At 48.1% G+C, this 26,557-nt stretch overlaps 1 protein-coding gene across 1 annotated transcript; it reads left to right on the top strand.

The window, feature by feature from the left end:
- The first annotated feature begins 8,124 nt into the window (after positions 1 to 8,124).
- Positions 8,125 to 17,298, top strand: LOC149329388 (uncharacterized). Its single transcript, XM_089562194.1, has 5 exons — positions 8,125 to 8,451; positions 10,553 to 10,732; positions 12,505 to 12,669; positions 14,981 to 15,276; positions 16,750 to 17,298. Exons 1-5 carry the CDS (start codon positions 8,341 to 8,343, stop codon positions 16,976 to 16,978), a joined length of 981 nt encoding a protein of 326 aa, XP_089418320.1. The 5' UTR covers positions 8,125 to 8,340; the 3' UTR covers positions 16,979 to 17,298.
- Positions 17,299 to 26,557: the final 9,259 nt, after the last annotated feature.

Raw genomic sequence — 26,557 nt, 5'->3', positions numbered from 1 at the left:
AAGAGGAGCAGGATGGTAACTACAAAGAGGTGTGTCGGGAACACCCGCTAGAAACCGTAGTGGCAGACGGAAAGAAACAGGCCGATGTCGCCCAGGTGGCAATGCAAAGCGAGGGTGACGAGGGCGTGAGCTTGGACAGCAGCGACAAAGAAGCTCCCGCGGTGGGAGAGAGAAGCGCGTCGGAAGCGTTCCGGGAGAGCCAGCGGAGTGACGCGACCTTGCAGGGAGCGTGGAGAGACGCCAGGGCAGGAAAGAAGGGCATGACAACGGTAGATGGGGTCCTGTATCACAAAGATAAGCTTCTGGGCCAGGCAGTGAGGCAATTGGTGTTGCCGGAATGCCACCGTGGAGAAGTACTGCAGTTGGCACACGAGTCAAATTGGGGAGGGCATCTGGGGTTCAGGAAAACGAAGTCCAGAATTAAAGCCAGCTTTTATTGGCCAGGCGTAGAAGACGAGGTCAGGCGGTATTGTAATAGCTGTCATAATTGCCAAACGAGATCGGATCTGCGTCGGGCAGACAGCGTGCCCATAGAGCCGTTGGTGAGGCCACGATATCCGTTTCAGCGGGTAAACGTCGACATCATCGGGCCGCTGGAACCAGCCTCAGGTAGAAGCCACAGGTACGCACTATGCGTCATTGACCTGTGCACGCGCTGGCCGGAGGTCGTCTGTCTTCGTTCCCTTAGTGCTAAAGCAACCTGCGACGCCCTTCTCACGGTGTTCAGCAGGACAGGCATCCCCGAGGTAATATCGTCAGACTGCGGAACCAATTTCACCGCGGAACTCACCCAGGAGTTTTTAAAGAAGCTGGGGTGCTCCCCTCGGTTTTCGACACCGGGTCACCCGGAGAGTAATGGAGCTGTAGAACGCTGGAATAAGACGTTCAAAAACATGTTGTACCATGTTATCCAGAAAGAGGGGAAGAACTGGGACAAGTTTGTACCCTTTTTGCTGTGGGCATACAGAGAGGTACAGGGGTAGTCAAAAAATCCCAGGCCGCTCCGAACAGCCGCGGAGCGGCTGCTCTCCGCTATCGGGGCGCTGTTATCGCACGCGTGCCTCGCCGCGCTCGGGTTGCGAGGGTATCCGCTGAGAGGAGGTGACGCTCCCTTTCTCTCTCGCTCACCATGATAACAAAGCAGTGAAAAAGACAGTGAGGCGCGCGCCTTCACGCCTTCGCTGTTCGAGATTTCCGCACTCGGCTGCGGTGCAGCGCGTCGCGGAGCAGACGACCATTTGCGCAAAGTGACGCGCGCTGGCGGCCGTATTTAAATGGCTTTCGCCTGCTTCTCCCAACTTCTCGGCTTCCTGGCATACGATATAATGCATTTACCTTCACCTAAGCTCTGTTGCGGCTCTCTGAGCACTCACTTTGAGTTGTGACGTGCTATATTTATAGCATTCTTGTTCAACTTTCTGGAAATTTAGTACACTCGAGTACGATTTCAGGACGCATTCTCTGCCTGAAATTCTCAAGGGTTTTTATTGCTCCGTTATTGCCATGTCGCCATGTCGAGTCTTGTATTAATGAGTAGGTTTAATGCTTTCGCGCAGGTAAAGCAGGTAGAGTCGGTCGTCTGCTGGGGAGTTAGCACGTGTTGCTGAAGCTTTGGCGAGTATTTCATGCAATGCTATGCAGTATGCTCCAGCTAAGATGTTTACGTTTCCGGCACTTGCACTCCTCCCTCGGCGCTCGCGAATTGGTAGCGAGAATGAGTATTTTGTCACAATGTCAGAATATAAGCGCCCAACGCGTGGGTTTCACGACATGCCGTCATATATGGGCAATCAAAATTGTAGATTCAGCCAGATATTCTTGCACCGTTCCTTCGATTTCAGGCACCGCGCTGCTCTTAGACGCGCCAATATACTCGTCAACTCTGGATAGGCGTAAAGTCGGCATCTGTGATTATGTGCCTGTACTCGGATGTGTTTGTGGTTGGCTTGCCGGAGTGCTGTCCACTTTGCTTTCAAAGATGTTGCGTTCGGCTTCGGAAAAAGAGCGAATCATTTCGCGTCTGGGCACGTGTACGCATCTCTACTATATACGCGCGATGTCCCTGTCAGGGAACTTTTTTTGCTTCTGCGTCCTAACTGTTTCATTCAGGAGCGCAGAAATGGTAGGAATTTAATATGTTTAGCCGTATATCATATACGAAAACAAGCTGTTTCTTTGACAAACTTCCAGTTTTTTATTCTTCAACGGCGGACTACCGCTGTATCTGTCGTGGAGCTCGTACTATAAGCCGACTGTCTCCGCCGTTGACGTCAGTATCTGGCCTTGCGTGCTCAGCTGTAGTGGAACTAAATTGCTCATGAAATCTGTGTAGCTATACTCCATCCGCAGCCATCGTCCGGCGAGCTGTTCATAGCGTCAATTCATTTCAGAGATAAAAAAATGTTGTTGAACAGTATTTATACGTATAGCGTCCGCGACCACTTATAATTATAGAATAGAACCAAGATGGGAACGAAATGTGATGAACCAGGATGTGCTACCCGCGTGCTGATGGAATTGTCTTGTGATGGAAATGGCAGTTGGTGCTGAAAATTCAATTATGTTCGCCTATTCAATTATAAGTGGTCGCGGACCTTTAACGTGTAAATACTGTTCAACAACATTTTTTTACCTCTGAAATGAATTGACGCTATGAACAGCTCTCCGGACGATGGCTGCGGATGGAGTATAGCTACACAGATTTCATGAGCAATTTAGTTCCACTACAGCTGAGCACGCAAGGCCAGATACTGACGTCAACGGCGGAGGCAGTCGGCTTATAGTACGAGCTCCACGACAGATACAGCGGGAGTCCGCCGTTGAAGAATAAAAAACTTGAAGTTTGTCAAAGAAACAGCTTGTTTTCGTATATGATATTCGGCTAAACATATTAAATTCCTATCATTTCTGCGCTCCTGAATGAAACAGTGAGGACGCCTCCCCTCGCCACTTCCACATGACGATTACGCGAGTGTCTGTGTGTGTGTGTGTGCTCGTTCGCGAGCAGGACGCGGGTGTGCATGCAAGTGAACTGAGTAGCCTGTCAACTTGGACTCCGTTTTACGGCGCACAGCAAGCGTGTCACCGCGTGTATTCGAGTGTGCAATTTGCTTGTGTTGTGTTGGTGCCCGTGTGCATTTTTTTTGTTTTTGGTTTTGTTCGTGCCAGTGTTTGTGTAGCTGCGGTATGTCATCCACAGGGTGGTTTTGTGACCCCTACCGATCCCTTTGTTATAATTCTAAAAGTGGCATTTGAGCCCTTTGTAGAATCTTGGGAAGGGCGTGTAAGGGTTCGGTAGCGTTCGCGGGGGTCATCGGAACGCGGCTGGGGGTGCTCAAAGCGAAGCGTCTCCTTTCTTGGAACGCAGCCGCTCGCGAACGCGCCGGCAGGTATACGGGTGTCCCCCCACCCGCGGTACTGATTCGCACACGTGCTGGCACGGATGTCTATTTGTGTTTGTTTTTATTTTGTGGTGGAGAGAGCGCTCTACCTTACGGAAGCTGGAGGGCTGGCCATGCCCTGGATGAACCAACCATGTTAAGAGCACAACATGATTGGAAGCTGCAAATGTGGGCCGGGCCTTGATGTCTTTAAAACTGGGCCCCGGAGCCGGAAGCGGGGTTCTGCGCTAAGGTGAGATGCTACGCATCTTCGGCCACGCCGAGTAGGGGCCTCCCCTAGTATTAGCCAGTTCCACCTTTTTGTTGTTTGTCCTTTTTGCTGCCTAATGTCTCCAGTGCCTTAATTTGTATATTCTGTAAATATTTGTATACAAATCTTCAGTTATTGCCTTTTTGTTATCCCTGTGTCTTCAAGTCTTCAAGTTGGAACAAACCGTCTCTGGCGGGGCACCCCTGGTGCGTGGAAAGAAGAACCTGATCTTTACTGAAGGGGTCAGGGTGCGTTTCTGTATGTGGTGTATAGCGGCTTGTGAGTCCGAATAGACTGTGTACTCTTGGAGAGAGGGAAGGAGGGAAAATGACTGGAGGGCATGCGCAATGGCGAGGACCTCGAGGGACAATGCGTCTGGAGCGTGTAGATATGGCCCGCTGGTGTGGGTTTCAGGAGCAGGGAGGTGTGGATGGTACAGGGCGTAGCCGCAGGAACCTCGAGGAGCCACGAAGGAGGCATCCGTGTAAGCTACACCCTGGGTATCAAAGAGAGGGGAATGGTGCTGTGCGGCCGCATGACGACGTCCGGCGTGCAGGACGGGGGACATGTTGGTCGGGAGGGGAAGGATACGAAGATTGGGGGCGGGGGTGGGAATAGGAGATGTAAACGGGGAGATTGGAATGGGCGAGATACCCGCTTGAGTCAATAACCACTGACCCTGACGGGTAAGGGAAAGCCGGGCAAGCTGCGAGTCACGATGGAGACTGAGAAGAGAACGAAGAGGATGGAAGAGGCCTGTGGCAAAGAGCTTAGTGGTAGAGGTAGTGATAGGGAGGTTGAGAGCTGCCTTGTAGAGGCCCACAAGGACAGTCTCGAGAGTGTTAAGTTGAGTCTGAGTGAAGGAAGCGTAGGGTGCAAAGTACAAGACCTTGTTGAGGGCCAGCGCGTGGGCAACTCGGCACGCGTGAGCCTCGTGGAGACCTGAGCGTCGAGTGACCACGCGCCGCAGGAGGTGAGTTACAGAGTGGCAGGTGGTGACAGCGCGGTGAAGGGATTGCACATTCTTAGCCGCATGCAAAGGGAAGCCAAGAACTTTGCACTGTGTGACGACAGGAATGGGAGAGCCAGAAAGGTGGAGAGAGACGAAGTGGTTGTGTGAGCGCTGGTAGGAGGAATGGTTGAGAAGGAGAAGCTCGGATTTCTCAGGAGCAGGAGAGAGGCCAGCGGTGGTGAGAAAGGAGTCGATGAGATCTAGGCCACGTTGCAGGGTGTCCTGTACGTGACCGGGAGAGCCAGATGAACACCAGAGAGTGATGTCATCGGCGTAAAATATATGATGCAGGTCAGGAATTTCAGCTAGCTGGGAGGCGAGAGGGGCCATAGCAAGATTGAAAAGGGTAGGAGAGAGAACAGCACCTTGAGGAGTGCCTCGGGTGAGGTTGTGGGGGTCGGACAGATAGGTGTCGACTCGAAAGCGAGCGACACGTTTAGAGAGGAATGAGCGGATATAACAGTACATGCGGGAGCCACAGTCTAGGGAGGCGAGTTGGGAAAGGATGTGGTCGTGGCAAACACCGTCGAAGGCCTTGTGAACATCGACGGTCACAAGTGCGTGAATTTGAGTGGGGGTAGGTGACAGAAACGTGTGCTGGAGAACCAGAAACATGTCCTGTGCACAGACGTGGCGTCGGAAGCCGATGAGAGAATGAGGGAAGAACTCCCTCGTCTCGAGAAAATTAGAGAGGCGAGTCAGGGCCATTCGCTCAAGGGTCTTACCAACACATGATGTCAGGGAGATTGGGCGGAGGTTAGAGAGAGAGGGAGGCTTGCCCGGCTTTGGAATCATAGAAATGAGGGAGGAGGTCCAGGAGCTGGGCAGGCAGCCGCTGTCCCATGCATCATTGTAGGTTTTAAGGAGGAATTCTTTGGCGCAGTCAGGAAGGTTGCGAAGTGTGGTGTATGTAATGGCATCCTCACCGGGAGCCGAGCGTGTAGCATTAGCAGCCAGAGCCGATTCGAGCTCCCGGAGAGTGAAGGATTGGTCCAGATCGGGGTTAGGTCCACCGCAGTACACCGGGTAGGAGGGTGCCAGAGGGGGCGGGAGATAGAGAGAGGCGAGCTGATCGAAAACATCGGAGGAAGTTTCTTGAGTGAGGGCTTTAGCTATAGTGGGAGCAAGGGCAGGCTTAGGGCCAAGGAGGGATTTGAAGAGAGACCATGTGGATCGCGAGTGCAATGCAGAGTCAAGACGGTCACAAAGAGCACTCCAACGAGAGTGCTCGAGGGAGGCGCAGTGGGCGACGATCTCGGCCCGCAAAGCAGTGATCTGGGAGGAATGTTGGGCATTGTGTGGTTGGGAGCGAAAGGAGCGTTGAAGACGTTTACGGCGACGCCATAAACGGAGAAGGTGAGGATCTGGGTCTTGGATTGGGTAACGAGAGCGAACGCGACGGCTACTGGACGTGAGCGCTGCAGAGATGCGCGACGTCCAGTCGTCGTAGGATTGAAAGGAGTCGGAGGCGAGATTAGTGCGAAAAGCATGCCAGTCAGTGTGAATAATCGGATGACAGCGAGGGATGTGGGAGAGAGAGGTGGTGATATGGATGAGAAAGTGGTCACTTAGAAGAGTTTCGGCTGTCATAATATATATATTGAGCAGTACGTATGATATCACTAATGAACCACTCACGCCGCATCAGACTGGCAGCATATGAACGCGTTATACTGTTCATATTATTTCAAGCTCAATATCTCTCTTTAGCTTCTTTGAAAAAAATAGAGGTAGATTCACTGAAATTTCTTCGCTAAATCTATTTTGCGAACAGTTGTCAAATATAGATTGGGTTATTGGGCTTTAACGTCCCGAAGCGACTCAGGCTATGAGGGACGCCGTAGTGAAGGTCTCCGGAAATTTCGACCACCTGGGGTTCTTTAACGTGCACTGACATCGCACAGTACACGGGCCTCCAGAATTTCGCCTTCATCGAAATTCAGCCCCCGCGGCCGGGATCGAACCCGTGTCTTTCGGGCCAGCAGCCGAGCGCCGTAACCACTAAGCCACCGCGGTGGGGCAATTGTCAAATATAGAATTGTGTTCACAAGTACAACAGTGTCTAATAATTGCTCCCTGAGGATTTCAAGGCTTATTTTAGAGGACTAGGGACAATAAATTTTAAGCGGATTTTTTTCCTCATTACGACGCGAGGGGTGTTAGAAAGAATAAAAATGTAGATTTGCACTATGCACCGCAAATAATTTCGGATAGCACCTTGAGTTTCAGTTTTTATTTCTAGGCGTTGTGTTTTAGCAGATAGTGCACAAGACTAGCAAGGCGCGCGAGCTAGGAAACATCAAGGCACAGGGCTGGCATGACTTATTTGAGGGTATGTCTTGCGGCGTTTTTGTTTCCTATATTTTTTACATCATATTGTGCAGAAAGCCAAAACCGAAACTGCAGTCCATAGCAGTGATCCAGTAATTTAAGTAAACCAAACTAGGACGTGTACCTTGTTTTTTTTTTGTAACGTTCTTAATTCCCTGATAGTCGTTGCCAGGACCTCATGTCAGACCCGAATATCACCATCATCATCAGCCCGACTACGCCCACTGCAGGGCGAATGCCTCTCCCATGCCTGTCCAATTAACCCTGCCTTTCGCCAGTTGCGGCCACTGTATTCCCGCAATCTTCTTAATCTCATCCACCCAGCTAATTTTCTTCCGCCCCCTGCTACGTTTGCCTTCTCTGGGAATCCACTCCGTTACCCTTAAGGACCAGTGGTTATCTTGACATCGCATTACACGCCCTGCCCAAGCCCACTTCTTCCTCTTGATTTCAACTAGGATATCATTAACCCGAACACTTTGGTCAAATATATAGACGAATCCCCCAAGGTAGAGGACTCCCAGCACTGTTCCCACTTCGAGTTATTGACCAATTCACTCTACCCCTAATATATGCCCATCGTACCGGTTAGCTCAGTTGGTAGAGCGAGTGCTCCTGTGAAGCGGGGATCCCGGGTTCGAACTCCATACCAGGACGAACTTTTCTTTAACTATGAAGTTTCTGTGCAAACTGTATAGCTTTCCTTTCTAGTCGTATGGCTGCGCTCGGGTGTATGCCAGTGGGTAATTACTGCTTTATTCCAAACTCTTTATGCCTGTGCTTCTGAAAGAATTAGGAAGGAAATGTATATAGCTTTGTTAAAAAGTTTTCGGGACAGCATTTCCGATTTTCCTTAAACTTTAAGCTTTCAGAGGACTTGAACACAAGTAGCTTCTAAACTTTTTCTATACTTGACTAACGAGGAAAATTGGGCGTGTTGGTACATGTCTTGAACAAATAAATGGCAGCGCAAGGGGACGAGGACTACATGAGACAACAAGGACGGCGCTGATCAGCGCCGTCCTTGTTGTCTCGTCTAGTCCTCGTCTCCTTGCCCTGTCATTTATTTGTTTTTATATACTTATATTTGTAATGTGCAATAATTGTAAAGCTACACTACTGAAAAGATAATCCTGTGTCTTGAAGAGTTATGTCCAAGGCAGAACATGCGGACGGCCCTGCGGCTCATGTGATATTTATTCATTCTTCTTTGCAGATTATCCACCCAGCGGATTCTCAGCGGCAGTAAGGACAGGGCATCCAAGTATATCGCACGAAAAAGTCGCGGCCGGAATCCCTCCACTTTTCCGACTGGATGGGTGACCAGGGTATGCCAGTGGGTTTCAATGTCAGCGCGATGTCACCTGCGGGGCACACTTCAGCGCTCCGGCAAGAGACTCCGAGAATATCAGCGCGCCTGGAAGACCATCTATTTCGCGCCCTTCATGGGCCCACAGGTAATCGAGCTTGTTCTAAGTTATCTTGAGTGCAAACGCTGGGATAATGAGAAGGCTAGAAGCAGGCCTACATGAAGCGGAAAAACAGTTTGTCGAGAATGAAACGCATTCTGTTTTTTTCACACAACCTTTTTTTTTTATACAGAAATGCGTTCTAATGCATGCAATTCAGACTTCTTGCTATATAGCCTTTGCACGATGTGGCAAGAATTTTGCGTGCGCAGTGCAGATAACGCCCTGATAAAGCTAAGCAAGCCTTGATAAAAAGACAGACCATCCATGTTTCTAACGGGTGTAATGGTACATATCGTAATAAGGGAGTAATTACCCATTGACGTCCACCCGAGCGCAGCCATACGGCTACAAAGGAAAGCTAAACAGCTTTCTCAGAAACTTCGTAGTTAAAGTAAAATTCATCCTTGTCCGGGGTTCGAACCTGGGACCACTGCTTCACCGGAGCAGTCGCTCTACCAATTGAGCTAACCGGGACGGCAAGTTTATGGTAGGGCGAGAGCGAATTGACCAATAACTCGAAGTGGGAACAGTGTGGACCAAATGTTTTAGGGGAATCCCCCGAGGTGGAGTAGAATTGTAATAAGGGAGTAATTACTCATTGACGTCCACCCGAGCGCAGCCATACGGCTACAAAGGAAAGCTTTGTAGCCGTATGGCTGGACTCGGGTGGACGTCAATGAGTAATTACTCTCTTATTACAATTCTACTCCACCTTGGGGGATTGCCCTAAAACATTTGGTCAACAATGGTACATATTGTGTGCACTGCATAGATGGCTGCGTTGATAGAAGGGTATACGTTATCCCAAGTGACGTCCGACTGGAGCTGTGTAACATAAACTTGCATGCTAAATCGCTGAGCCTAAAATGTTTATTGATCTTATTATCAATTAGATTGACAATGGGCTTTATCCTTTCTTTTTTTGCCCTGCGTGGTCTTATAACCTAGAGTTACTCTCTGGGCTCCGCATGGGAGACAGAGTTACCGATATGTTCTCCACGTTACCACCGAAAACATCGAAGTTGTGGCGGTAAAGCGCACTAGCTGTTACACGTAGTCGTTCACATGGCTTTTGTTATATTGATTTCTTTCCTTCAATCTTTGCTGAGTAGCGTGGAATCTCCCTAAGTTGTGTTCTTTCATACTTTCCGTTCTGAGGCTACTTTTGTACGGCCTGGCCAGAGGTAGCAAACTCCGGCTAGCTTTGTTTTAGCTGCCTCAGCACAACTGGCTACTGGAGGTGAATTTATACTTAAAACTGAATGATTCCTGTCAACGCAGGTAGAGCGATAAGGCTGCGGCCGTGGTCGAATTGTCTGAGCGACCGGGTTACGAAGCTGCTCTGTTTTTCGACCGCGGTGGTTCGAATCCCTCTCGGGAAGAAAGTTTTTTTCCGCTGGATAGCGTTGTCATGACAACGATGCGACTCTCAAGTTGGCTTCCCTCCGGCCGCTATGGGAACAACAGGCACTGGAGTCTGTGCTTGCTGGAGAAGGGCGTAAATGGAAGTTTGCTAGCCTTAGCCTAGCTAGGCTCTTGCTTTGTGTCCCCAGTGTTTGCAGGCTTTCGCCAGCACTATTTCCTATCAGCCTCCTTAGGGCCACTTTTCTGACCTCTCTGTGGTTTAAACGTGGTGATTGCGCAGGGAATGGCAAGGTCAGCATTTTCTGGACAGCAACAACTTGCTCCAGCATTTTCCAATAACGTGCTTGTGTCGGCAAGTTGCATTAGATTGCGACGAGGAAATGTTATTTGTCAGGAGGTCCTAAGGACAGGAAAGAAGAGCACGTCGACGCCAGGTTAGGCTCCACATGAAAAGCTGGATGATGAAATGATGAACGCGGGAATGGCTCCTCGACCATAGCTGCGGAAAACACTTACTTTTCTTTTTGTTTCAGTGATTTCGCACCTAAAGACTACATTTGGGGTGTCGCGCAGAAATTCGTTCTGAAAAGTGTAGTTCTCTCTTTCGAACTGTTGCTTCTGTTCCGGACAGGGCGGATTGTAAACATGGATTGGATTTGAGATGACTGCCATGATGTACCTATGCAGTCGTTACACGATGAATGCCACTCTGTACATGCAGGCGGAACCCCTGCTTGAGCTACCCTACCGGGGTCCGCCTAGGCCTCGCTTGCAGGCGTGCCTAACCATTATGGCGGACGCGTTCAACGACGAAGCACTGGCTGTAGCCAAGCAAGTGCTCACTGGCGCCGTCGACGATCTTGACGGCTCGCTGTCGGACCTAGGACGCGACACACGGCAGGTCTGTAAAAGCTTACGTCTTTCACTTAGTGTATGTTAAAATTGCGAACCTTAGAAGCGCCACCCATGAAATCCCAACCAAACGACCATGAAGCCACAGTTCAGAATAGGTTAACTCGCAGCTCATGCTGCGCACAGCTGTTGCAGCTCGGTTTCGCCGGCAGCAGCAGCTGCTCTGCACCACGTGACCAACCGACTCAAGGCCACAGAGCTCACGGGGTGCCACGCTGAAGGATCGAAGAGCTGGCATAGTGTAGCTCTCGCTACAAAAAAAAAAAAACAACTGCCCGGTCTGCACCACATAAGCAGAATAGTCGGATGCAACTCAAGCAAAAAGCAGCAGATGCCCTTAAGAGGACACCCTCCAGCCACTGGCCTCGACCGAATGCTATCGCGTGACAGTAATCCTTGATTAATCTTCTAGGACTTGCCAGCCCCGTGGGATGTCACGCTACCAGGAGCCCGGTGATTAATCATGAAAGCCGGTCGATGCTACTGCCTAAAGTGCGTTTCTGAAAGGCATTTGCCGCTTTGTTCTTGAGTTGCAGCTGTTTACATTGAAGCAGAGCCGACCCCTACTCAGCGAATGCACCATAATTCCTCTGGCAGCTTCCCTGACATGCGGGGCCCGCGAGCCGAGCGCGCTCCGATGCGATTATCCTGAGGCGAAGTCGTACTACGGAGCCGATCACACCTGAGCGCTCGAGTGGTGCCGTCCGGTGGAAATAATGCGAAATTGTAAAGTAGGCATTGACTTTAATACTTCCGCTAGAGTGAAGCCTAATGGACATGTGAACCACACAGGCACCAGCGTCTTACCCCCAGCAAAGCAGCTGCAACAAGATTTAACTTCATTTGTTCACCAGCAGACTGCTGGAGCGCTCTATACAAGTGTGATCGACTCTGTACATCGCCAATCCTGGCGTGCTCCTCGCAAAAATGTGGACAAGAGCGTACCTATCCAACGAAATAACCCCCTATGACAAAAAGCGTACACCTTCCGCTGTAAGACATGTTAGTCCTTACTTCTAGTTCTTTGCCCAAGCTCTTATGCGCTGCCATAGTCAGGTCCTCCCAGCCATGACCAACATGCAAAGGACCGCGAAACGTTTGAATGTGGACGTTCCGCGCACGACCAACAACAACCAAAAACTGAGAAGACACTTTGGGAACTATAGTGTTGAGAGGCGAAAACCGAAGACACTATGCCGTGACGAATTCCGGTGGATGTGACGTCACACCGTTCCCGTGGCTATATCGACGTCCGTGCTATTTCAACGCAATTTCAACATTTTTGCCTGTAATTAATTAACTAATCTACAGTCATCAAACTTGGCTTCAAGGTTCATTTCCCCCCCCTCTATCTGAAGCAACAATTGGTTTTCTTCTATCTTTTTTAGATCCCGAGTTAAACGTGTGCGACACGCTTTGTTAACGGACGACAGTATGAGCCATTAAAGGCTTTCGACTTGAAAGAACTAACGTGCAGATATTGATCCTGCTATATGTGCGCTTCTTCAGATTCGTCCTTAGAAAGGCCCGTTGTGCATTAAAATGAAAATATTCGCATTACCACACAAGCACTTGCTAGCACCTATTTTTAGGTATTAGAGAGTGTATAAGTGTCTTCTTTTATCAATGGACATAGGAAGCTGGTGTTTGCTCTTTGCTATGTTGTGAATTATTTCCGCATTTCATGTGTTTAGTTGTGTTCCAGGCCGAGTACCTTATAAGCACGTGGACATTATCGCGGTCTGTGTTACTGCACCGCAGGCGATGACGAAATTCTTCCGCTTCACCACGGCCCAAGCTGACGCGGACGCCGAAAATCTCGCATTTCCAAGAAATTTGTTGTCAAACGAGAAGGACGACGTATCTATGGAGCTGTTGGGCGCAAGCAATAATGCAGCTGTCAACATGACGATTTTCTCCACGGAGGTGGGTACAGTGCTGACGCTGTCTTGCGTTCAATGAGGGCGCATCCTTTTGCACGCTACTATATTCAGCGTGCTCCCTCGTAGTCTCCTAGATACTTCCCTTTACTTTTCTCTTTGTACTTCCTGATTAACTAGGACTCTTTTTTCATATTTTCGGCGACATACTCACGTTCACAAAATGCACAGCTATCAAACAATTACCATCTGGGGAAACTTTGGCTTCGAGGACTGCGGGAGATGTATACATGCTGCGTAGACATCAATAATTTCCAGAGTGAAGCGATCTGCCATACTCGGTGTGGTGTCGAATATACGCAATGGTCCTATTTTCCCGTGCAGAGACTGGAAGTATGAATTATTTTTCTGTCCTCGCATTATTTAGGTGATCGACAGTCTGTCCAAGGACAGGCGTGGCATCCAAGCAGTTAACGGACCAATGTAAATATGATCACGGAATTGTATGATGTTTTTTAAGCGTAACTGCGCTGTGGTGGCGATGGGCACACAGACAACAGCAACAGAGGCTTGAATTCTTAGTGGTTTCACTGTTACTAAAAGTTTGTGAATCGATATGTCTTACCAATGGAACTGAAATCGAAGCCGCGTTAGATTGAAATTTAATTCGGTTGTGACCAAGGCCTCTTGATTCTGAATATTGTTAGGAGCAAAGCACCTCCTATTGTACTCATCTAACATTATCTGAGTCAAGTAGTCGTGATGGCGTTTTGACTTTCTTAGAGGCGACACTGTCGGCAAACTTTTGGTCTGAGACTGCACCTGGCATACCGGCACGCTCACATTGTATAAGTACAAGCGCCCAGGAAGATATTCAAAATGCGACCGTCTCTTCCTAATGGTGATGCGGATTCAGCCCTTCGTGAGGACACTAGACGCACTTCTCTTTCACTGCCGACCTCATGGTTTTGTATTTAGGTCACGCCTTCTATATGTGCATATTTCACATTGTGCCTATTTCAAGATTGCAAACTAAACGACTTTCATTAAGAGCAAGCGTAGGGAAATGGCAGCTGCAGGCACAATACCAGCCCCAAAAGCACGTATTCCTGCTGATACAAGATGACAACTAGGCGTAAAACATAATTAGGCAAAATCGAGCGAATACCATAGGACGAACCTCAGCACGAAGTTCCACGAAATCTAGAAGCCATGAACGTGAAATAGCACTCAAAGAGAATACGCTTACTGTGCACAAAAATTATATTTCTTCCTTGCGAAGATTTAATGGCGCTTATTCGATAAGCTGCCTGTCGTATTTATGGGTGTGCGATTGGAGAATGCAGGGAAGCAACGTCGGCCTTGAAGATGCAGACACACAGAATTAGAAGATCATATTTGTTCAAACTACATTCTATATGCCAGGTTATATAGGATTTCGCTCATAATGGGGATCAGACCTGCCACCAATAATTAGTAACCGGCATTGTTTGTGATCAAATAACAGTGACTGTTATATTTTGTTAACTCTTTTTAATCTAGAAGGCAGCAATTCGCTGCAACAATAACAGTTAGCCTGTAACAATAAGTTACTAACAGGTTACTGCCTTTTTTTTTAGATGAACACACTTGAGGCTATTTAACGCTATTATATATCAAAAAGAACATTGTTCATCATAGCCCGAGCCAATACGTATCCGCGTGGACTGAGATTGAAAGCGACGCCTCAGGAAGAACAAATCGGACGCCTTGACATTACAGCAACTCTGCCTGAAAGTTCACGAGACTGAAACTACTTCGACCGCGCTGACATTTACCTGCTTATAAACTGAAAGTAATAATTTGGAGTAAGAGGTAGGTGTTAATGGTAAAGAACTGCGAATAAGTCTAAAATGAAGACGAGACGCACAGTATCAAATAGCTTACTTTAAATTGCAGCTTTAAAAGAATTCGTCGATAATGAAAACAAAATGCACACGCACAGGGCTTGTGTTAATCCTGGAAGCTAGTTCTTTCCTTGACAGAAGCACATATGGGTTGCTAACACTTCTCACGTGCCTTATAAATGAAATGAATTAGCAACATTATAGGTTGGTGCGCCATTTCGCTGAAGGGTATCGATAAGGCTTGTAAGACAAATGAAAGCTAACCCTTCTTGTTATCAATCTACAAAGCTGATTTCTTCGATAGCAGGTGTCCAGCGTGTTTGTTTCATTTTCAGTAGTACATTCTCGTTGAATTTTGAATAAACCTCAGTTTAAAGGAATCGCTTTCTCACAGCGGTCTCTTATCAGCTTCACGTCTTTAGCGCTAGTTGGCTTTCACTTTTCCTAACTCGACCAAGCACTTTCCTCCAGGCCCGCGTCGCCTACAAGGAACGCCAGCGTCGACTGCTGGTCGCACCAGGCCTCCTCGGCCTGCTGGTCAACGTCTCTTCGAGACTGGGACCAGTACTGGTGCCTGCGATCGCCGCGCCTATCCTGCGAGTCATGCTCGTGGATAAGTTGCTCGAGAATGCCCAGGCAGTGTCCCCCAGCCTGCTTGTGAACCATGTTTCCCAATGCCTGGCCACCAAAGAGAACGTCAGCGGTACCACACGGATGCCGGCGGCTGCCGAGTTGGTTATCCTGGAGCCGTTGCTGCAACTGTACAGGTATGACTAGATATCAGACGGCACTCAATAGAGAATTTAAAAAGGCCAAAAGTAGAAACGTGCATATGCGGGACAAATTTATATCGGGGCAATCACCCATCGTATACACCGGTCACAGAAGATCATACAGCTCCATCCTAATGTGCAAGGAATGTATCTTTGTTCTGCATGAAGTAATTCAACGGGATCTTGAACATAGACGTTCAGTTAGGTTAAGGATTTTGGGGTGAGTTTAGCGCTCTCTCCCTAATTTGTGCATATATAGTCAGAGGTAACTACCAGCACAGAAAAAAAAAAACAGGTAAAGACCTCATCCGTAACAACATAGTACTGGAAACGTGGCAGTGTACAGTACTGGTCACAACGTTTGTAGCGATGGGATACAGAACGCGGTCCAGGATTTGCAGGCATGAGCAACGGGAATAGCCTGGCGTTCTTCACGATGCATTCGTGTCTGAAACTGCATTACCGACAAATTCTTACTATTGTGAACATTTGCTATTCCGGAATACAGTTGTGTACATGAACAGATGCACTTTGGAATTAACGTATCTGCTGCATCAACCAACAAGAAGCCTTGTGATTCAAGCGCATTTTTCACGCATATCATTTCTCGAGAGAAACAACAGCAATCTCTCTTCGCGGCCCGTGGCTACTAATACAAACCGAAGTTTAAATCTAGAGGCTTGCTTGGAACGATGGCTCGAGCCATTCACTCTTGACGACTTGCTGATGTAAGTGCCCATGTCCATAGCAGTAATAGATCGCTATTTTTTTTTATGCGGCGGAGGGGAAGGGGGGTGTATGGTTTGCTCTATCAGCGTAATAAGCTTTGTTGAGGTCACTGGATTAGAATGCTACAAAGCCCAGGTTTAGTGCGTTTTGCACCCATAACACCGAGGCATCTAAAAAAGCCCCATGATTCCTCATCGCTCCACAACGAAAGGTCGAAGGCTCACTTCCAGGATGCAGCTTAAGCATCTCAATTAAAAAAGGGGGGATGGGGTCTTGTAGCAGCGCTTGTGTGCCGTGTGATTTGTGAGCGCACGCTGAAGTACCCAAGGTGGTTTAAATGAATACAATGCCCTTCACTACTGATGCCTTACAGACTCACTTTCAGCTTTGGAACATAAAACACCATTGTTTTTATCAAACATTGTACAACTTTCGTCAAAAAGAAAAGACCCCAAGGGGATTGCTTCCAACCAAAGTAACAGGGCTCGTGTAGCATTCCTGCGAACCCTCACCATCAAGAGCTTTTCAACGCTGCCGATGCGTTACGGAAAACGAATTGAGAGCCACTAAGCTTTGCATATTTCGCAAAATTAGTACATACTGCCTTGTACTATCCCCTAGTTGCTGGTGATTCTCTTCCTGCAGTTTTGGTAGCGAGGCCTACTTGCTAGTCCTCACTTACATTCGGCAGTTGAATATTTTGCTTGAGGGAGTAAGTGTCCCTTTTTACGTCCTCAGGAGAAGACTGGCCGATTCGGAGGGAAGCGGGACTCTGCTTCATCCCAGCTACACCAACGGGCAGCTCTTCTTCGTCCTTTGGGCTCTCGGACACTGCGGCGAACAGAATGCTGCTATTCTCATCGATACTGTGGCCAGAAACTCCGGCCACTTTGCCAAGGCGTTCCAGTGTACCCCGAACACTGCCATGTCAGCCGTGGAGAAGTGTTCGCCTAACGCTCAGGTGTAACTGAACTGCAAGACAGCCGCTGAAACTACTCGTTTGTTCTTCCAGGAGTCCTTCTGGAAGATGTAGCAAAATATAGGTCGCAGTATGCACCCTGCTTTTTTTTATTTCATGGGCAAAGCCTCCACGAGATATGAATACAATGTGAAACTTTAAATGTCGCCTGCCAGGCTATGATTTTTTACTCACTGCCTGCTTTCTTGAAGTTTGTATTGTCAGCACCATCATTAAGTGTTATTCATCTTATGTATCACGGTATCTTACAGTGCTTAATTGTATTCTATTCTATATTCTTTTTCTTGCATTTAAATCTGTCGGTTTTGTAATTTATACTATATACCTTGCTATCGTCTGTGTTGCGTTGCGAATATAGTTAGTGCAGATTGATGTTCATTGCAGCTTTTCTTTTCTCACTAGTTGTCTATTGAAATTTATTCTCACGGGAGGTCCCACTTGCGGTCTTGTACCTTGGGACCTCTCACTGATTATTCTTGTAACTTCTTGTGGAATCGCAAATGAACTTTGAACTTCAACTTCAAAGAGAGTCTTTGTGATACATTATTCTGGCATTCCGACATTCTGCGGATTCCTTCAATTCAATTCAATTCAATCTCCCTAATTTCTCTCTCGGATTGCGGGGTACAGCTCGGTACATATTTCTCACTTCAGCTTCTCTGCCAAATTTTCTGTAATTCAATTTTACTGTATAATGGAATTACCACAGTTAATTATATTTCTGAACACATCTTTTTCACTTTCACTAAGTTATCAGCAGTTATTGAGCGCCATTCTTTGCGGAAAAAGCAGCGTGCTATACATTCTGTAGTTCAGAAAAGTGGTCACCACGAATGCATGGACTATCGCACAATTTCCACGCTTTGTAACTTTTCTGTAGTCATGTGACGATATGCGAGGCGAAGAGTCCATGTCTAATGTTTTCTTGCTTAAAGGTTAAAGGGACCAGAGCAAACAACCAGTTTTACTTTAAAAAGAACTCTCCCTCTGTATTATTTCGCCGCCATTCATTTGTTAATGCCGAGCACAAAATTTCTCTTCAATTTTATTGTTCTCCGTTTCCCTTGTGCACTTTAAGCGTCAACTCCTACTTGACGCCACATTCTTTCGTAGTACATCACCAACCGTCAGGTCCTGAGGTGTATGGGGTGGCTCACCTAATTTAAGATTATATAGTCCTTTATACACAAATTTCAAACGAAGAACACGGCACCTGACTACCGACTATTGTAGTTGTTAATGTAGCTAATGTAGTTCCATCGCAGTGTAGATACACTCGTTCTGCGCTTTCTGGATCAGCTGCGAGTCAGCGCTGGTGGTGCACGTTATTTCTACGTCCGTCGTCTTTTTGCGCTGAAGATGCTGTACCAACTAGCTCAAATGTCACTATTACTTTGCTATGTGCCTGGGCTCATAACACGAATTGAAAAAGGAAACATGTTGAACAAAACCTTATGTCTATGAGCTCACCGTGTACCTAGCGACGATAAAAACAATTTCTGGCTAGCTATAGCTTACACACAGTGCATATACCAAGTAAGGCCGAAAAATGTATGTTTACTGAATAAATACTTTTTTACATTTCCTACAAAAAATATAACCGTACTTGGACGACAGTTCTTCACAAGCCTGCGGGTTGTATGCAGTAGCATCCTTCCTCATAGTGCAATTGGCGATCTGATTCAGTGTTAGAATATTCTATTTCAGCACTTCAATGACGCTATGCAGCTAGGCCAACGCGTGCTTCCTCACAATGTCTTTTTTTCTCTTAAATGTCCCTTAGTTCATAAATTTCAGAGTACGTTGTGATGAAGGCCAGTAGCCAAACATCTACATCGCCATGTGTTAACCTTACCGGTTAGCTTAGTTTTCCGAGCGACTGTCGCAGATCGCAGGTAGCGCCGTATTGGAGTAGTGGATAAGGACTAATTTATCCTCAACTGCGAAATTTCCAGAGAGTTGTGCAGTTTTTAGTTGTGTTCGCAAGGGTACGCTGAGTTGGATGACAATGATGTGATTGCCTCACTCAAGAGTGAGCATATGAGACAAATAGATGCCTTAGAGACATATGAGACAAACAGACTCCATGAGGAGCAGAAAAGCAGCAAACCGATCCCATTTTGTGGCCATTCCATCGCACAGAAGAGAGTATTCTTATCTCTCGTTGCTGAACGTAGTTATTGTGCACGCTCCAGAAAAAGCTTATGCCTTGCGTCGCGCTTTAAAATTCTGGTTTAAGTGTAAAGAACAAGCACTAACATATCATCATATTGGTCACTTGTAAACTACGTAACAGCGCAGGCAAGACTGAGCGCTTGAAGGCATGCGCTGTTTATTTCTGAAAGAACTCCACAGTTTCATGGTTAGCTGTCGTGCCATTCTATTCTGTTCAGCGCCATTGGGCGCTAGGTCAAGATCCTGGTGCAAGATATATTGCACAGTTTGGAACACAACTCGAGTTGCACGCAACTGGCCAGATAAGCTGCCGTGCCTCCAAACCGGGCACGTGAGAGCAGCGTCATTCAATTTCTAAGCGTTCAACCTGCGTCGATATAAACACAGCTAAACAGAGACTTTTTACTTGCCGTGTGAACTCGATGGCCTGCTCCCTTCTTGCCGTTTGATTCTGCTCTGGGAATAATAATGCTAAAATACAGAAGCTCTGAAACACCCTCCGAAGAGAGTAAATAAATCACTAGATTGTGTCGTCATAAACAGATGATCCAAATAACAAACTTCTACACGGAGCAGGGAACCCACAATTTCGCGCGAAATTTTACGAGAAATTCCCGGCGTCTTTGTGATGTTTGAGCCATCCTCCGTCTCACGTTCCTGCGCATGCCGGTTAAGAGGTGGCTATCGGTTAGATTCTTTCAGATGTCCAGCTGCTACCATGGCCGCGTACAATCAGCAGCGTTACTCCGGAGGTAAAGAAACTCCGACTCCTCGGCAATTTTCTATTCTAAAAAATCTTTCCGAAATATTAAGAACGGACAAATTAATTAATCAGGTCTCACACTCCTAGCAAAACGTTAATAAAGCCTCAATCTACTATTTCCCGGAAATGCGCAATGATGGTGTATCTAGGCGCATGCTCGCCGTAGTCCTGGTGAAGTACATCCCGGAAATATGGAATGGTGGTGTGTCTAGGCGCATGCTCGCCGTAATCCTGACGAAGAAGTACTTGAAGCTGGGCTTGTTGGTGCGTACCCGTGAAAGACATGAGAGCGCAAAACGGGGACACGGCCGAGTAAGGGAACAGGACGAGCGCTGCCTTACTCGTCTCTGTCCCCGTTTTGCGCTCTGATGTCTTTCACGGATCCGATGTCTTTCACTTCCCGGGAATGCGCAATGGTGTTGTATCTGCGCGCATGGCTGCCGTAGTCTTGGCGAAGTACTTTCCGGAAGTACGCAATGGTGGTGTGTCTAGGCGCATGCTCACCGTAATCCTGGTAAAGCACTTGCCGGGAATGTGCAATGGTGTTGTGCCTACGCACAAGCTCGCCGTAGTCCTGGCGAAGTACATTCCGGAAGTGCGCAATTGTTGTGCATCTGTGCGCATGGCTGCCGTAGTCCCGGCGAAGCACTTCCCGAGAATTCGCAATGGTGGTCTCTCTGCGCGCATGCTCGCTGTAGTCCTGGCGAAACACTTCCAGTGAATGCGCAATGGGGGCGTATCAGCGTGCAATCATTTGCGAGAACGTTTTTGCAGGCTAGCTAGTGCATTACTGCATTGCTCTTCTGTCAATTTCGACCCTTCCTCTGGTGTCTTTCTGCCCCCTCCCCCCCCCCCCCCCCAAAAAAAAAACAATTCCTGCGTGCAACCGCTCGCACCCAAACGATACCGAAGGAGCACGCGCATATCGCTCAACCTTGTCCGCAGAGCTGCCGGGGGGGGGGGGGGGGGGGGGGGCGTGACTCCCAAAAAGGAAAACAACAATGGCAATCAAGAAGCAAGACGAGACAGCGGAGCACGGATAAGCTTCAGAGGGGGCTCCCGTTATCAGTGCATAAAGCTATAAAACCGAAAGGTAAAAAAGACTGATGTCATGGGACATTAGATATTTAGACAGTCACACCTTTTAGAATTGCTAGTACATCGCACGTGTGGACGCGCTTCCTGCAAGAACCCAAATTCTTTGTCTAGGAGCAATACAGACGCGTCGCCGACGCATGAACCTCGCTTGTGATCTCCTCGTGGCATCAACCGATTACCTTCGCCCTATAAAACAAGACCGCACAATTTCACTTGTACACGCTACAATTCAAAGTCAGATACCTTTCACGCATCTTCTGAACATTCATTTCGTGCTCACGAAGGCGGTCGTTTTGACATCGCGGCCAGTGTGTTAACAACCTGTGTCTTAACGACCTGTGTCTTAATACAAAAAGAACATTGATCAAGTGCTCCTAACACATCTACGACTGATCACGCAGCCAGCGTTGTACCTTATTACATGTCACCTTTTTTCACTCTGTAAAGCCTCAGTAAAGAAAACACTCGAAAACACTTACGAGGTTTTGGCAATTCATTAATTGTGGCGGCTAAAGTACTTCATTATAAAGAACCAAAAGATGGTTTACGCAAAGCTTAAATAGCATAAAAATGAATAAGGGCCGGGTTTCAATGGAGGCGAAACGCAAAGACGCTGGTGTGCTGTGCATTGTCGGTGCACGTTGAAGATCCAAATGTGGTATAAATTACTCTGGAGCACTCCACAAGAACGTCGAAGATCCCCATGTGGTATAAATTACTCTGGAGCACTCCACAAGAACGTTGAAGATCCCCATGTGGTATAAATTACTCTGGAGCACTCCACAAGAACGTTGAAGATCCCCATGTGGTATAAATTACTCTGGAGCACTCCACAAGAACGTTGAAGATCCCCATGTGGTATAAATTCCTCTGGAGCACTCCACAAGAACGTTGAAGATCCCCATGTGGTATAAATTACTCTGGAGCACTCCACAAGAACGTTGAAGATCCCCATGTGGTATAAATTACTCTGGAGCACTCCACAAGAACGTTGAAGATCCCCATGTGGTATAAATTACTCTGGAGCACTCCACAAGAACGTTGAAGATCCCCATGTGGTATAAATTACTCTGGAGCACTCCACAAGAACGTTGAAGATCCCCATGTGGTATAAATTACTCTGGAGCACTCCACAAGAACGTTGAAGATCCCCATGTGGTATAAATTACTCTGGAGCACTCCACAAGAGCACATTTTTCTGCTGTTAATACCACCTTGCTCCCTTTTCTTACGGTAGGGTGCGGGTGTCCACCGAGATGTGAGAAAATTACTCTGCTATTTTTTTCCATCAAAAACAATTTTTAACTTATTAAGCTAATTTCTGCAGATGTACGAAAGCTAACACTGACCCCTCATACTCACGCACATGCAACGAATCTATAGCAATATTGAGAAATATTGTCTTTCCTTGAAATATTCAAAATTGACAATTAAAATTATTGTTACGAAGAAGACGAAGCTGGCAGTGGCGCGGGACGGAGCGCTCGCGCTAGGCCAGCGGCCATTAAAATCATCTCTTATCCATCGTTCATCACGCCTGATTTTTCGGCTGGCCGCCACGTTACATTTGGTGGAGGTGCTGGGGTCCCTTCATCGCCATCCTGGTCCCGGAGCTTCGGTGACCTGCGCCTGCCGTGGACGTCGGCCATGAGTACCTGGTCTGCGCCACCCGGCCATGCCCCAGCCCGCCCGACCTGAACCGACCTCGCCACTCACCCCAGCCCCGTCCCACGCCCGGACCACAGGACACGATGCACTGACGACGTTGCAGCGACCTTAATGACCCGACCGACCCAAGACCGACCCAATGCCCACACGTGAAGACACCGCCCCCCTGCCCCTGCCGTCCGGTGCGTCCAAGGACCTGGCACACTAAGGCGCGGATGCTTCATGGACCGGGACTCATGCGCCTATCATCTCATCCACCGTGGCGGCCAGCACTTCACCACCTTGCCACTTTTCTGCCCTGGAAGCCATCACTGAATCACGCATCCTTTCGTCAATGTCTTCTTCAGTTTACGATCGGGACTTTCGCTCGGTGGCCCCGGGTAATGTTACGAAGAAGACGAACCTGGCAGTGGCGCGGGACGGAGCGCTCGCGCCACTGCGGTCGCTTCATCATGCCTCATTCTTCGGCTGGCCGCCACGTTACATTATAGTTGCTTTTGGCGTTTGCTTAGCTTATGGAAGAAGTTATGTCTGCAAACGCTTCCTGCATCTCAGGATCTTCCGCTTTGTACAGTTAAAACCCGATTTAACACAATTAAGAGAAGCCACGAATTATTTCGTTATATCGGGAAATTCGTAAAATTGAGAAAGGCATTTCTTCGACTTTTGAAATCCTAAATTGTAATGTGGTGGCTCCCAAAAACTGCCGCGGCGTCGTATTTGCCGACAACTCGCGCCTGTGCGTTTGAAAAGTCCGCGAAAGCGGCCTAAATCACTTGTGCCTGAAGGCGCTGTACGGTAAAACGGATTCGAAGCCAAGGTTGGAAGCGCCGCCGACTGCTTTGTTCCCTGCATCGCCACAGCTTGCAGTCCGGTCACAACAAAACCAGGGCCGTGACTTCGCCACCTAGACGTTAATATTAGAACACTGCTAACAAACTGCGAGACATCGTGGGGAAAATAAGTTATAATTCAGTTTTTTCTACTCACTTATTCTCAATAAAACTTCGTTAAAACTGCTTTAGTGGTCGTTTGTTTCGTTATTTCGGGCTATTGAGAACATTGAACCTAATGAGAACCTGCCGTGGAATCAAAATTTGTGCGTTAGATCAGGAACTACGTAAAATGAGGTTTCCGTAAATCGAGTTCTAACTCTATTCCAAAAAAATCATCCCAAGTGGTAACATTGCAATATTTTCCGTTTTCATCGTCTGTGATGCGCCAGCCGTTAGAAGGTTATGGCAGTTTAAACCACGGAAGAGCTGGTGATGTAATACGAAAGGTCATGCCAATTAATGAACCATCAGGTTGCCGAACCAAATCGTACTGCGAAGAATAAGTAGGAGGCGTAATCTATGCGGTAAGTTAGGAAGTTGTTGGCATCAGTTTCGAGTTTAACTAATAAAGCATGTCAACCATGCGTCTCTTGTCGTCAGCATCGTCTTTTCTGATGAGATTTAGCACAAGCAGGTGAAGCAGAGGAACTTTCTGCAGAACACCTCCCAAGAATCAGTACTCTCCACCATGTATCCTTGTCTCAATGTTCCAGTTGTGGCTGAAGGACAGGTCCACCTCTGCAGATATTTCTGAAGCAATGAGTGCTGTTCGCACCCGCTTGTCGAAAAACAAAATTAAATCACTAAACGAACAGCTTCGCTTCCAGGCACCTATTCTTTACATGTGACATGTTTTGTCAGAGGTATTCTAAAAAGCTTGTTTCCTTAGCCCAGCTTTCTATTACCGTTATACATCTAACAGATAACCAAAATACAAGCCTAAGAACACTGCCCAATGTTCCTCCGGCGACTAGCTGTAGAACGGCGCCTGTATGTTCCACGTTTCCGAAGTTAAAGACTGCTATCGGAAGCGGCCCGAAATAACCTATGAGCATGCTCGTACTTTTAATCGTGCAGCCACGACGATTTCGGAAAGATTGCGGCGTCATATCAGCTGTAGGGTGATTTACACGTGCATGTGGTAAAGGTAAGAGAGATAGCAGTCCTGGCTGAAACGGGTATAAAAGGAAGCGACACGGGTGCTACCTGCGGCGTTCTCAAGGGCACCACCAGCGTCGGCAGTCGTTCTCTGGTCTCGGGAAATCCGCACTTGGAGGACCAACATCCTTGCCGCCTACGTCCGGGACTACCCCCCCCCCCCCCAGGAAGAAAAACCGGAAGCAGTCATGGAACACAAAGACGACTGCGGGTGCGCTGAGTGCAAGAGGATACTGTGTTGCATGGGCCCTCGACAAGAACGAGAAGTTCCGGGGCGACTGATAGAGGTGCACGAGGATGAAGACGTGCAGCTGCAGCAGCCGCAGCCTTTCGTGCCCATGTTGCCGACTCAAGGGGGGGTGCCCTTCCCGAGTCCTGAGAAAATCGGTGCTATAAGGTACCCAGGTTTGGAGTATCACGAAGGTGCAGAGGATACTCCGAAGCCTAGCCCACCCCCTTCTTCTTGCGATAGTGCCCGAACGGAAGAGATTACATTAGATTCCATCAGGCCCAAGGGCGAGAAGGCAGGACCAAGCACCACTGAAGCTACGGTTTACTGCCACGCTTCTGGCAGTCCCAACACTCCCCCGAAGGTGAGTGCGTTCAGTTGCACGAGGGCGGTGCGTCGTTTGAGCGTACAGTCGTCTTTCCGGAACAGCTAAGGGTTCTGTGGCGCCAGTAGAAACGTTCTAGATCATTGTTTGTCCGGTCTGCAGCAGTTTCCATTTTCACGGAGCGTGATTAAGAAGTGTGTGTGTGTGGGTGCGTTTTGACGAGAAGGAAGAACGTCGCTCCTACGCTGTAGGGCAAACATTTCGCAGACTATGTGACAAATTTCTGCCTTGAAACTGCCGAATCCCGCCAAAGCATGCTCTTGAGCCTTATCATGTTCTCGTGTTTTTGTCCGTTGCAGAAGCGCGCGAAATGCGCCTGCCTTGATGACTGTAAACCGTACAGGCACGTTAAAGACTGCCAGTGCAAGGTCTGCCCTCAATCGCGGTTACACCCCAGAGACTGTGACTGCGAGGACTGCCGTAAAGCGCGGGAGCACCCTAAAGGCTGCCGCTGCGTTCAATGCAGTGATCCAATCACAGAGCAACCCTAGAGATTGTGACTGCGCTGACTGTCCTCTGCGCTCCAACGCAAGTATTCTCGCAAGTTGTTTGCTCTCTTCCAACTTTCCATGCCATTGATGACAAGTTAGAACCCCCGTTTCTCTAGAATTAGTCCTCTTTGCCCGTTGCGGCGAAGCTTGTTTCATTGCTGGAGAGCAGCTGCTTATCCCATGTCACGCTTATTTTTCTGTTCGCCTTTTTTTTCTTTCAGGATCACTGAGCAGTTCACGCCTCGAGTGTTGGCCATTCCTGAGCGGTGCCGCAGCTTCGTCTTATACTTTTTTTTTGCTTGTTTTTACTACCTATAGGCTTTCTTGAGTGTTTTTCACTAATAAAGATTACTCGCCTGCTTTCTACATTGAGTTGGCTTTTCTCGATCACAACACTGCCGGACAGCCTACAACTGTCACTTTGTTAGCTTCAATTTTCTATCATTCGGCTGGGATCTTAGGAACATTCCAAGCCTGTTCCTTCCACAGCTGCATATATCGCATTTCGTTCCGTTCACAACGAATGATTTGCACTATGTAAATCCCTTGCTCGCACTGCTAAAACGAGTGCGTTTGTTGACTCGACCATGCTTACCTCACAAACTGCATACTGCCCTGCGTGGCGGTTAACGGCACCTAGCCTCGAGTAATCGCTGTGGGCAACGACACAGACGGCGCACGTCCTTGACACCTCCACAGGAGGAGGGTGTGGCTGGTTTTTCTGCTGCGCATGAACTGCCAGATGCGTAGCACTGCTATTTGGC

This window comes from Amblyomma mixtum, chromosome 9 (assembly GCF_055824585.1).
Source record: "Amblyomma mixtum isolate Tamu chromosome 9, ASM5582458v1, whole genome shotgun sequence".
Lineage (NCBI taxonomy): Eukaryota > Metazoa > Arthropoda > Arachnida > Ixodida > Ixodidae > Amblyomma > Amblyomma mixtum.
Note: the sequence above shows the minus strand (reverse complement) of the source record. Positions and strands in the feature narration are given on the sequence as shown.